The sequence below is a fragment of the Equus przewalskii genome, chromosome 14 (assembly GCF_037783145.1).
Source record: "Equus przewalskii isolate Varuska chromosome 14, EquPr2, whole genome shotgun sequence".
NCBI classification, from domain to species: domain Eukaryota; kingdom Metazoa; phylum Chordata; class Mammalia; order Perissodactyla; family Equidae; genus Equus; species Equus przewalskii.
The window spans coordinates 52,286,776-52,299,683 of NC_091844.1; the positions used below are offsets into that span (position 1 = coordinate 52,286,776).

The 12,908-nt window shown below is 47.1% G+C and overlaps 1 protein-coding gene and 1 long non-coding RNA gene across 5 annotated transcripts in view; one reads left to right on the plus strand and one right to left on the minus strand.

The window, feature by feature from the left end:
* PRKCE (protein kinase C epsilon) overlaps positions 1-12,908 on the minus strand; it is a 496,893-nt gene that overhangs the window by 80,753 nt on the left and 403,232 nt on the right. For all 4 annotated transcript variants that reach the window (XR_011526551.1, XR_011526552.1, XM_070573983.1 and 1 more), the window contains exon 11: positions 6,132-6,286. Coding sequence is in view for 2 of the 4 variants with exons in the window: in XM_070573983.1 (XP_070430084.1) it covers positions 6,132-6,286 (155 nt within the window). In the remaining 2 variants the exon portion in view is untranslated. The remainder of the gene's footprint in view (positions 1-6,131; positions 6,287-12,908) is intronic.
* On the plus strand, positions 6,143-9,252 carry LOC139075773 (uncharacterized). The gene is made up of 2 exons (XR_011526554.1): positions 6,143-6,466; positions 8,587-9,252. It is a non-coding gene; the product is annotated as an uncharacterized lncRNA (long non-coding RNA).

Sequence of the window (12,908 nt, forward strand, 5' to 3'; positions counted from 1 at the left end):
AGAAGATTTCCTGAAGGATTCCCTAGAAACTGTTACCTGTCTTACCCTAGGTCACTATGAGATTGATGAAGGGAAAATGGACTTTATACCTTTCTTTCTTTATTTTTTTTGAGGAAGATTAGCCCTGAGCTAACATCTGCTGCCAATCCTCCTCTTTTTGCTGAGGAAGGCTGGCCCTGAGCTAACATCCATGCCCATCTTCCTCTGCTTTATATGTGGGACGCCTACCACAACATGGCTTGTCAAGCGGTGCCATGTCCGCACTGGGGATCCGAACCAGTGAACCCCGGGCCGCCGAATAGGAATGTGTGAACTTAACCGCTGTGCCACCGGGCTAGCCCCTATACCTTTCTTGACTGCTTACATTTTTACTTTTCCTATGACTACTACTTTTATCATTTAAGAAAAGGAATTCAATTTTATAAGAAGGAAGGGAGGAATTCATTCTTCTAATGTGATTCCAGGAATCCCTTTGAAGCCCTGGCTGAATAAAACCTCTCCATGTTCTTTCAATACATCTTAATAAAAGTCAGTTTAAGATATAAGACGATTAGTTAACCTTTATTGAGGATTTACTGTGTGACAGCCACTATTCAAAATTATTTAGACCTATTAAGTCAGTAAATCCCTACAACCTCATGAGACAGCTTCATCTATTGTTCCCACCTTATAGATGAGGACACTGAGGCAAAAAGTGTCAAGGCGCTTGGCCAGAATGGCAGAGGCCATGTTCTTCACCACCCTCTGCCACGGTGTTCCTGGCTTCTGGACTGTGAAAGAATAAGAAGATACACTCCGGTCTGCCAAGCCTTCAGCTCTCTCCCAGGGCCCCCGGCTGCCCTCTCTGTCTGAGGCAGGTCACAGAATCTCTCTCTTGCCTCATGGACAGAAGAGTGCTCTCTGAGGGTTAGCCGCTGCTACTGAGCAGCTCAGGGAAAAACGGACAAGCACCAAGCGTGATGTGCAAAAGGAGAAAGGTCTCTGAATCAACTTTGGAAAGAAGGCCCCCCCTTCAACACCTCCACCTCTCACAGGGTGTGTGATGTATACGGGAGGGGAAGAGATCTTTAAAAGCCACAGTTAGGAAGAGTGGACACATGGTGAGCTCATGCCTCTTCCACCTCAGCACACAGAGGAGGCCCAGGAATGCTGGGCCAGGAACAGAGAGAGAGAGCCCCGTGCTGCCCAGTGCAGGGAACCTGACCCAGAGAGGGGCCAGAGGAAAAGGGGCCGTGCTCTCAGCGTAGGCTCTCCTTCAAGTGTGAGCCACCAGCCAGAGAAACGACTACTTCCCTTAGCTCTTGAACACTGGCCAATTAGCTGCTAATTAGTTTGTGTATAAGTTCCAGCAGGAAGGCTGGAAAACGCAGTCTCAGCTTCGGCACTGGGGTTCCGCCTCCAAAACTCGGTCTTGCCAATCTCCTAAATAAACCCTGCCTCACACAGAATAGAGACTCTGCCTGGACTTCACGACAGCCAGAGGCAAAGGGCAAGGACACACACTCACAGCCCCTCCAGCCAGCTGCCCACTGACCGCCCCGGATGGCCCTTCCGACGGCAGCTTAAAACAAAGCAACCGGGGAAAGAGAGAGCACGTGGTCCTCATTAATCCACAAAATGGGAGAGATGCAGGCATGGGGGGCCTTTTAGAGACAAGGATGAAAAACTGCGTGTTGTGTGCTAGGAATGCCTCCAACACAGACTTTTGAGAAGTACACACCCGTGAGGCAGCAACGCACTGGACTGGAAGGCTCAGGAGCATTACAGAGCAGAACAACAAATATTTAGTGAATGCCTACTATGACTAGGGTACTGTTCTAGGCCAACCAGGTAAGCGCTCTCATGTGGAGGCCTTAATCACAGAATAGGTAAAATGAGTAAAAATACAAGATCGGCAAAAGGAACCTGCCAGACACCTGGTACAGCGAGATTTTGTCACCCAGGGAGGGCATCATGCCACGACAGGGCGGTCAGGGAAGGCCTCACTGAGCAGGGCACTTCACACAGTCCTGGAGGCAGAATGGCATTTTTCTAGACCTGTAGTCCTTAAATCCCCTGAGGAATGCTTTAAAAAGCGATAGATTCCTAAACCCCATACCAGACCCACTGAATCGAAAGCTCTAGAAATGTTACCCTGAATTGCTATTCTGTTAAAAAAATGATCATTACTATGGCAAATTTAAAACATACCCCAAAGTAGACAGAATAGTGAACCCCCATGTACCCCTCACCAGCCTCAGCAATCATCCCTCACGGCCACTCTTTCCTCACCTGCAGCCCTTATCTGTCCCCTCCTCCACTGTGATGGAATCGATGTATTTTCTACTCCAGGGGCTCTGAGGCAGTCACACCATGGATGTGAACTGGGAACCAATCACTGATCAGGACAGATTAGGAGCAAGGGAGTTTCAGGGACAGTGGGGACAAAGACTCAGAGAAAGGAAAGAGAATGGTATTCAGGGGAGAAAGACTAATAATCTGGAGGACCCAGAGGGTGGGATGCATGGCTAGGAGAATGGTGACAAAGGTCAAAAGATCATTGGGGGCCAGCAGGGCCCTGTGAGCACACATGGTGTCCTTGTGAGGAACAAAAAAAGGCATTTCCTCTGGGGAGAAGAAGCACCCCTTTCTTGAGCTGAAGCCAGCCACACCTGCAGAGTGGGCCTGGATGCCACCTCCCAAGCATGGCCCGTGTCCTTCATTTCTATGCCAGGCCCAACCACAGAGCTGTGTATAGAAGCCCTGGGGCCAGGGCGTGCAGGAGTCTGAAGGCCAGCAAAGGAGCCTGCACTTTATCTTATAAGGGTTGAAGGATGCTAAGAAGGGGAACATGTGACAATCAGCCCTTGTTTTGAAAGAATATTGGGCAGCAATGGGGGGCCGGCCCCGTGGTCGAGTGGTTAAGTTCACGCGCTTCGGTGCGGCAGCCTGGGGTTTCGTCGGTTCGGATCCTAGGTGCAGACATGGCATAGCTCATCAAGCCACGCTGAGGCGGCGTCCTGCATGCTGCAACTAGAGGGACTCACAACTAAAATATACAACTATGTACTGGAGGGATTTGGGGAGAAAAAGCAGAAAAAAACAAAGAAGATTGGCAACAGCTGTTAGCTCAGGTGTCAATCTTTAAAAAAAACAAAAGAATATTGGGTAGCAAAGGAGGGGAAGGTTGATAGATGGGAGGGCAGAAAACCAAGAGGCAGTGAGTGAGTCAAGTCAGTAAATGATTGCAAACTGGCCAGGGAAGAAAGAAGGGCTTGCAGGTCAAGCCTTAAAGGAGAAGTGTGAGAGAGGGATCTTGTTTGGGGTTCTGAAGATAACTAGGGGTTGGATATAGTGACATGGGAGTCCCCGGCACACAGGAGTCATTTGAAGGCATGCAAATGTTGAAGTTGCTCAGGGAGAGTATTGAGAGTAAGAATAAGGAGGGATGAAGGCCCTGGGGAAAACCAGCATCTAGAGGAAGGTGGTTGGAAGGGAGAAGGAGCCAGGCCAGGTGCTATAGAGATTAGGGAGAAATGGTCAGGGAGGTGGGAAAGAGAGGGAGAGAGACAGAATGGCTCATAGAAGCCAATGGAGCAAAAGCGTTCACAGGTGTGGTGAGAGGGAAGCATTCATTTGGGGAAGTGGAAAGGAGAAGACAACTAGAAAGGGAAAGTCAAGTTTGGAGTACCTGGAATGACAAGCTAAAGAGTTTAGACCCGGACTTGAAAAGCAGGGTAACGATCCTCAGGGTGCACAGCATGGGCCTGCTGATCAGTCAGTTCCACTTCCTAAATCTGTCACTTACCAGGTGCGGCCTCTGGCCAATTATTTAAGGTGTGTCTGAATCCCAGTTAGTCAACTGTGGATGATTATTCCCACTCTAACGAGGATGGTATGGGGATGACATCTCAGGGAACGACAATTCTTCTCCTTGCCATTGGCACCTAACCATGCACTGCCCTGTGGAAGGGTGATCTTTTCACATCTCTAACTCCTGTGGCTTGAACTAGTTTGTAAGCTGTTTTGGGGGCAGAGATTAGGTTTTTAAACTAATTGAAGTCAATGGTCATTTGTTGACTATTTACGATGTGCAAGACAAGAAGAGCACATAAAATAAGAAAAGAAGACTGAGGGGTTAAACAAAAAATAGAAGAAGGAATGGCCCTTAAAAAAGTTTGTAACTTGGTGAAGGAGCCACATCGCCGCCTCACCCTAACACCAGGTGAACAGCGGTAGGTGCAGCAATGAAAGCCTCAAACTGCGATTCATTCCCAAATTGCAAATGAGTGTGGGGGATGGAGAGACTCACTCTGGCTGGTGGGGGCAGACTTCACGCAGGCAGGCAGTATGGCATGGGGCTTCTGGGCTGGAGAGAGGGCGTGAAGAGGAGGAAGCATGAACACAGCGAAGTTGGGAATCGGCAGGTGAGTTTGAGGAAAGCTAAGAACCTTGGTGGGTTCAAAACAAGGTGTGGTGGGAAGTGAGGAGAGAAAGGTATATTAGGCCGTAGTGGACACAACCTAAGGTGACTCCCAATGAGTCACCGTGTGATTTAACCCCATAATCCCCTCCCCTTGAGTATGGTGGAAACTGTGACTTCCCTGTAAGCAAAAGAATGTGGAAAATGTGATGGAATACCACTATCACGATTATGTGACATTATAGGGCAAAGGCAAAGGGATTTTGCAGGTACAATCAAGGTCCCTAATCATTTGACTTGGAGTTAAACAAAAGAGAGATTATCCTGATGATCCCTTTCAAAGAGGGCCCAGGCCTTCTCTGAAGTTAGAGACTCAAAGCAGGAAAGACTTTCTCTCCTGCTGGCCTTGAAGAAGCAAGCCACGTGCATCTGCAAGGAGATGAAGTCTGCCCACAACCATGTGAGCTTACAAGAGGACCACAAACTTCAGAAAAGAATGCAGCCTGGCTGACCCCTCCATTGTAGCAGAGAGACTTTGAGCAGAGGGTCCTGGGACGCTGTGCCTGGACTCCTGACCCACGGAAACTGTGAGATAATAAACGTGTCTTGTTTCAAGCTGCTAAGTTTGTGGTAGTTTGTTACACAGCAATAGGAAACAAACACATGAACTCACCACAAGGAGAGCCATGAAGAGCAGGCTAAAAAGTATGGGCTTTACTATGCAGGCCATAGGGAGCCACTGATTATTTATGAGCAGAGAGACACATAGTTTAGGAAGCTAAGAGATGTCAGTCAGAAGGGAAGCCTGGGGTGTGCATTGGTCAGAACGCCTTGAAGAACATTTAGGCAGGGCACAGATCCCAGGAGCGGGTCAGGAAAGTTGTAATGAGTCACTAAGTTCTGGGTTAAACCAAGCCAGCTATTCTTCTACCCAATTAAAAAGTAAAAAAAAAAAGAAAAGGATGAAGCAAAAATCAAGTAGAGAAATTGACAGTCATTGAAAAAACCTTAAGGAACTTTGGTGTTCTTGTTGCTAATTATAAATATTTACTCCTCCCAGAATTCCTGACCTCACAGAAGAGCCTGCGTAAATAGTTTTGCTCCCTTACTGGAAAATTAGTGTGTGTGTGTGTGTGTGTGTGTGTGTGCGCTGTGTTTTCTTGGAAGTGGGACAGGGCAGCAATAAGAGACTGGATGATCTGCAAAGAGTCACTTCCTGTTGGATATTGTCTAGATCCCTTCCCCGCCCCCTCCCAGATCATAAACCCTGAGACCCCCCAAGTAACTCTTCTTTCTCTGATTCTATCTGCTGGAGACAACCAAGCCAAACAAACTCAGGAAGTGGCAAGGGGTTGGGAAGGGGAGGAAGTTCATGGCACAGGAGGAAAAAGCAAAGAGAATGCCCTGATGTTGAAGGAAGAGGGTGGGGAGAGAGAGAAATGAAGGTCACCCCAAGGTCACTCGGCGCCAAGCCTTTAAAATGTCGTGCTTGGGCTTTCAATCAAAACTGGCACAAACACTGGTCAGATCTTCTAGGGCTATTCAAATATTAACATTCACAGTGATAAACAGCCCCCCTAAAAGTCCTCTGTAAGCAAGTTGGAACAAACAACTAATCTAAAGCAGGTTGCTAAGAGACCAGTTGGGTGAGAGCCAAAATCAGTTCAAGTGTCTGGAGAATTCTTTATTTTTTTTGCTTTCAGGAGAGACAGGAAGAGAGAAGAGCTACCTGTAGATGACTCCATGTTGGTGGAGGAACATGAGGGCTGACGTAACTTCTGCAGCATAGAACCGGGAACGAGGCTCATCGAATTTTCGGGAGCGTTGAATCTGGAACATGAGGTCTCCGCCATTTACATACTCCATGACGAAAAAGAGGCGGTCCTGAAAGGAGAGGAGACAATGCCATTTAGCTGACTCCACTGCAGCTGCCCACACAGACCAGTGTACTGTGAGTCCAACGTAACAGAACCAGGACTCGAGGGAAAGAAGGCGCGAAGGTGGGTGAATCCTGGTGGCGTACAATACGGAGAGGAGACGAATGAACACAGCACACGAATTAGGGTATGAGGTGTTATTTTAAAATCTCTCTGTCTTACTTTTATGGGCATTAGCTTGGTCTAGTGGAAGAAGCCCAAAATTGACAGAAAGGAGACCTGGGCCTATGAATGACTGCTGTCACAGCCTTGAAGTATGGCCTTGAACAAGGCTCCCCTTGGAGGCTCCAGTTACCTTTGATGTATGGTGGGTGGCATAACGGCCTCTCCAAAAGATCTCCATGTGCTAATCCCTTAACAAGCGAATGTTACCTTAGATGGCAAAAAAGGACTTTGCAGATCTGATTAATTAAGGATCTTGAGATGGAGAGATTATTCTGGATTCCTGGTGGGCCTTAAATGCAGATGCAAATGTCCTTATACAAGAGAGACAGAAGGAGATTTGGGAAGTGAGGAGAAGGCAACGTGACCACAGAGGCAGAGACTGGAGTGATGCAGCCACAAGCCAAAGAATGTGGTGGCCACCAGAGGCTGGACGAGGCAAGGAAAGACTTTCCCCTAGAGCCTCTGCAGGAAGCACAGCCCAGCCGACACCTTGATTTCGGCCCAGTGACACTGGTTTCAGACTTTTGGCCTCCAGAATGGTGAGAGAATAGACCTCTACTGTTTTAGGCCACCAAGTTTTTGGTAATTTGTTAAGGCAGTCCTAGGAAAGTAATACAAAGTAACATGGACTAATGAGACTGTGTGAGCCCCTTCCTGTGAGGACCACTTTTCACTCTGGGGGATGCTCCTTCTGGGCTTCCCACCTTGTCGTGCTTCCCATGGATGTTTTCCTCAAGGCAGCCTTCAAATGGCCAAACCACAGTCCCATCTCACTGGAAGCAGGGACTTCTTACCAGCAATCCGTGACAATGGGGGAAGAAGATGGACTGAAATTCACTTTTGCATATTTTCTTGACTCCTGTTTTCTAAGTAGAGTGTGGGATGCTGTGTTAGGCAGGAGGCAAAGAATTAGACGCCATCACTGTCCCTGGGGGGCTTATGATCCAGGGGCAGAGATGGGAAATGGGCAGAATGACGGAAACAAAATAGGAGCAGAGTGCCTTAAAGACACTGGGTGCTGGAAGGATTAGGAGAAGGGGGAGCCCTCTGAAGTGGGGGGCCATGGCAGAGTCTAGATGGGGCTAGGCCCTGAGAGAAGAAAGAGGTGAGGGGGGATGTAGGAACAGAGTGAGAATGGTTAGGTCAGACCAGGTCGGCTGGGGAGGAAGGTTCATGGAGCAAAGGGGGAACAGTGATGTTTGAGAGCGCAGAGGAGAAGAGGACATTCTTAACATATAGACACCTTCTAAGTGAAGCTCCCAGGAGGATGTTAACGTATTGTTTTCAGTCAAAATTAGTAAAATTATTTCCATTAGGACTAAGTAAAAATCACAATGATACGTCTTCATTCATGAAGCAGCCCTGATAGCATATCTACTTTATTATTGGCGTCTCTTTGAAAATAAGTCCATCGTTAAGGATTGTTATGTATTCAGACTACCTTCTCCCCCACCACAATCTCCAGAATGATTCAGCTTCACTGGTATCCACAGAGGGCCTAAGGTCTAGCTTCTCTCCCATTGCCCTGCCCCACCCCTTCCAGGTCTGCCTCATTTTCTCGCCAGAGTACAACTTTGTACTCAGAAGTACACAGGCTGCCTTGCTGACCATTCATTCAATCGTCCAATCCCCATTCAAATCCTCATTGCTAAAATTGAATGTTCAGGCCAACCCCAGCCCAACGAAATGAAAATTTCTGAGGGTGGTACGCAGGCATCAGTAGGTTTTTTGTTTGTTTGTTTGTTTTTGAGGAAGATTGGCCCTGAGCTAACATCTGTGCCCATCTTCATCTGTTTTATATGAGGGACGCCTGTCACAGCATGGCTTGATAAGCCGTGCATAGGTCTGCACCCAGGATCCAAACCAGCGAAGCCCAGGCTGCTGAAGCAGAGCACGTGAACTTAACCACTATGCCACTGGGCCAGGCCCACACCAGTTTTTAAAGCTCCACCACATGACTCCAATGTGCAGCCAGGGTTGAGAACCACTGACTCTCTTCCACCTAGTTTCTGCCAAGGTGTTTTGCATCTGTGAGATACATGGATTGTAAGTTATTCAAGTGTTCCTTTTTTGCTTTTCAAGGATCCTCCAAGAACATGGGTTCTCAAACCTGTGCATCAGAATCACACAGAGGCTTGTCAGAACGTGGATCCTTGGGCCGCCCGCCCAGAGTTTCTGATTGAGAAGATCTAGGGTGGAGCCTCAGAATCCGTATCTCTAACAAGTTCCCAGGTGATGTTGATGCTGCTGGTCCGGGGACCCCACTTTGAGAACCACTGCCCTAGAGCACTTGGGGCAAGGCTTTCACACAGCAAGTACAGCTGTGTCATGCGTTCCACACTGCCCTAATCTAGCTGAACCACACCATCGGAACAACTGCTGCAGTGCCATTCCATGGCCACCAACTTGGACTTGGGTTTTATCAACAACGGAATTTTTCCTTGGCTGTGCTGGAAAGAATCCAAATCTCTAAAGAGAAGAAAAATCTCCCCTCCCATTTTCTTCTCTAACACTGGACACACAGCATTTAAGGACAGGGGCTTTGGAGTGAGGAAGAAGAGCACCAGTCCCAACTTCATCATTTACTGGCTGTGTGACCTCAGACAAATGACTTTCCCTCATGGTGCTCAGTTTTCTTATCTGTAAAAATGAGGATGATAATAGGACCTGCCTTACAGACTTCTCATGAGGATTAAAGTCTAAGTTAAAATGCCTGGTTCCATAAAGATTGCCTATTACTATTGTTACTAACGGTATTATACTGTTACTATTATCATTATCGAGTCTTCATTTTTTCCTGTCCTTTCAGCAGCATTTTTCCCTGATCACCTCCTCTTCCAACAAACACTTGCTCCCCTTGGCTTTCAGGCTGTTTTTCTCCCTGTGTTTCTGGCAGGTTTGTTTCTGCCTCCATTAGGCGTTGGGATCCCACAAGGCTGGGTTCAAGGCCCTCTCCTTTCTTTATGCTGCACTCGCTGAGTGATATCCATGCCCAGAGTCTACATCACCTTGACTCGGATGATTCACAGACCTCTCCCTGCACCCTAGACCTCTCCTCCAAGCTGCAGACCCATTTATCCACCTGTGTTTCTGACATCTCCCTCTGAACACCTCAAAGGCACTCAAACCCAACACATCCCAAACTGACTCCACAATCTTCTCCCAGCAAACTGGTCCTCGTCTGGGGCGCCTGTCTCAGGGCAGGGCTTTATCGTTCAGCCAGCTGTACAAGTCAGAAACCTGAAGTCTTTCTTAATACCTCCCCCTCCGTCATCCCTTACATCCATCGACACGTCCCTTTTATCTATTGTACCTTTGTACTTAATACCTTTGTACTTAATACATTTGTCTACTTCTTTCTGTCACCACCACCATCTTGGCCGCCATTCTGGCCCTATCCGTCTCTTGCCTAGATTCTTGTAAGTACTAATGCTCCCTAAATTGACTCCTGTCCCCCCACTAAATGCTGATCACACTACAGGCAGGCAGAGTTAGCCTCCTGAAATGAAAATCTGATTGTCATCCATCCTCCTTCCTCCCCTCATTCTACTGATTAATTCTTTTAAAGACTTCCTGTTACTCTTGCCATAAATAGAAAACTCCTTACTACGACTCACAGTCTGTATGGTCCATCCATATCTACCTCTTCTGAGTCATCTCCCTTCCAGCGGTCCCTTGTTCCCTCTACCCCAACAGCAAACTCCCTCCTGCCACAGGGCCTTTGCTTATGCTGCTCCCTTTGCCCATAATGTTTTCCCTTCTCCTTTGACCTGGTTAATCCCTCTTCATCCTTCAGATTTCAGTGCAGCCATCTTTTCTTCTAGGAAGCTGTCCCTGACTTCTTTGACAAGGTCAAATCTCCCTGTTCTGTGCTATGCTCTCCAGGGTAGCATTCAGCACAGTGGAGGTTTTATTTGTGTAATTGACTTATGTCTTTCTCCCCCAGTAGTCTGTATACTTCACGAAGGCAGGAACTGTTGGTAATTTTGCCCTGTTAGTTTGTAAGGGAATTAGCCTAACCCCAAAAGAAAAGCTGCTATAATTCCCTTTAAAAATAATCACTGTAGGTAGAAGAACTGAAATAGGGGGCTATTAGAGAGAAATGGAGCCAAGGGGTGCTCTGACGTTTGTATCTGCAAATTCTCACTGTTGGGGAGTTAAAGACGAGTCGGCCTGCTGCCGTGAGCCTGCCTCCTGTCTGTGGAATCTGGAGATGGGTGCCCCCTCTGACCATTTCACCCAGGGGTCTGTGTGTATCGGCGCCCAGTATTCAGGCACAGCTTTGAACAGTTCCTTTGTTCCATGGACAGCTGTCTTCACTTCCCAGTGAGATGGTCAGCTTCTTGAGGAACACACCTTATTCTTCCCAGCAACTCCCCTCACCACGAGCTCTGAACGCCATACCTCAGGAGGCGCTCAGTAAAAACCTGCTCATCCAACATTCACTCCATGGAGCATCAGGAGGAGGGGATTTTTGTTGGCTTAATTCCTTACTGTCCACCAGCAACAAGAACTGAGCCTGGCGCACAGTGGGTTCCCAGTATGTCTTTGTCAAAGGCATGAGTTCTTGAACACCCAATGCGAACGAGGCTCTGGTTGCTGGAAATTCCACAGTAAACCAGAGTTGGTTTTCCCAGGTTACTTCTATTGTTAACCTCATTTTGAGTTATTCTAACTTTGGCCCGTTTTGAGCTTCAGTTTTAACCTGCTTTCTATTCAGTGCAGCTCAACGTGCACGGCCGCAAAACATAAGCAACCCGTTTTCCATCGTTAGGGACATTTTAAAGCAAGCTGAGTTTTCCACTTCCCTTCCCTCCATTCAGTGCACCTGGACTGTTTCTGACCTCCACACCTAACACAATTGAGAAGCATGTTTTGATGCAGAGTGAGAACCTCGAGTCATCCTGGGAACTGCTTAATTACATAAACTGAAATCAAAAGAAAGCTGGCAAACCCAGCGGCTACTCATTAATCCCCTCTTGGCATCATTAGAAAACAAAACAAAACAAAAAACCAACTTCCTGGTAAAGTAAGCAAATATGTTTTCTGAGGTAATCAAAGATTTTAAAAGCCTTATTCCACCTCCTACTCCCTTAATCTCACCTGAATGTCTAAAAAGTTATGGTCTTGTGATAGCAAGTAAAATAATAAAATTAGGAAAGAGATTGTATATCATGGCCATTTTGGGTAAGAATAGTTAATAATGACCTACAAGCCGGAAGGGCCACACCGTGTGTGTTTGAAATTCCCATTGGGCTCCATTTTCCCAGAGCGCTAAGCTTTCCTGTCTTTGAAGGGAAAACTAGGCCCTCCCTGTTCATCTTTCAAGGTGTGATGGATAGCCAGAGGCTTCCTCTCCGAGGCACTGCATGTCCTGCCAATTGGGTTTGTTTGGACGCACATTCTCCATCAGTTGTTGGCTGTTTATATGTACAAAGATTCTATCGCTTTTGAATCAATTTCACATACGTGCCCAACAAAAGACTGGACTTGGAAAGGCCTGCCTTTGATGTGCCAGTGACAGGATGAACGATTTCCCCAACGTACCATTGAAGGGAATCATGGGTCTTCACTTCACACCCTGTAACATCTCCTTTTCCCCTCCATGTCTACATTATTTAACCTATCAATTCAATAGGTCTTTCCTGGGTGCCTAGCCTTGGGGGTAGGTGCTTGGGGGACATAAAGATGACATAAGCCATGGCTTTGGTTTCCAGGAACTGGGAAACCCTGGAAAGCAACAGAAAATGATCTATTCTTATGTGCTAAACACTCCTACATCAAATCAGATTGTGAAACCTATGTATCGGGGTCATTAACTTCTTAGCCGCCCTAGAGAAGAGTTGCCTATCATCTAGGCCTTAGAACTAATAGAAGGTCATTATAAGAAATAGTTGTAGGAAAACCCTTTCTATATTTTATTTTCCACAATGCAACTGGTATTGATGGAACTGGCCATTACTATGGGGATTTGTTTGAGACAAATCTGAACCAGGGGAAAGACCTCACTTGAGTAAAGTCTTGGACCATGGGAGGTGGGAGGAGGAAAAGGCCTGGCGAGTTAGAAGCACAGCCTCGAACGATGGAGGTAAGCAAAAACAAACACTGCATGTGGGGATGAGGAGGGTAGGAGTGAGCCAGTGAAAAAACTCGCTACCTAGGAAACAGTGCATAAACTCTAGATATAGGTAGGAAGGAGACACACTGGGTGGTGGGGTAGGGGGAAGGTGGTTCTGAAAACACAAGTAGGATTTAAAGAACCCTAGAAATCTTTTGAGTTGTAAAATAGCATAACTAAAGTGAATTTTAAGGAAAACCATTCTAGAAGCAGAGTTCAAGATGGAATGGAAGACGGTAGTCTGAAGCTATCCCATCTCCTCCCTATTTCCACTGACCTAAATGTT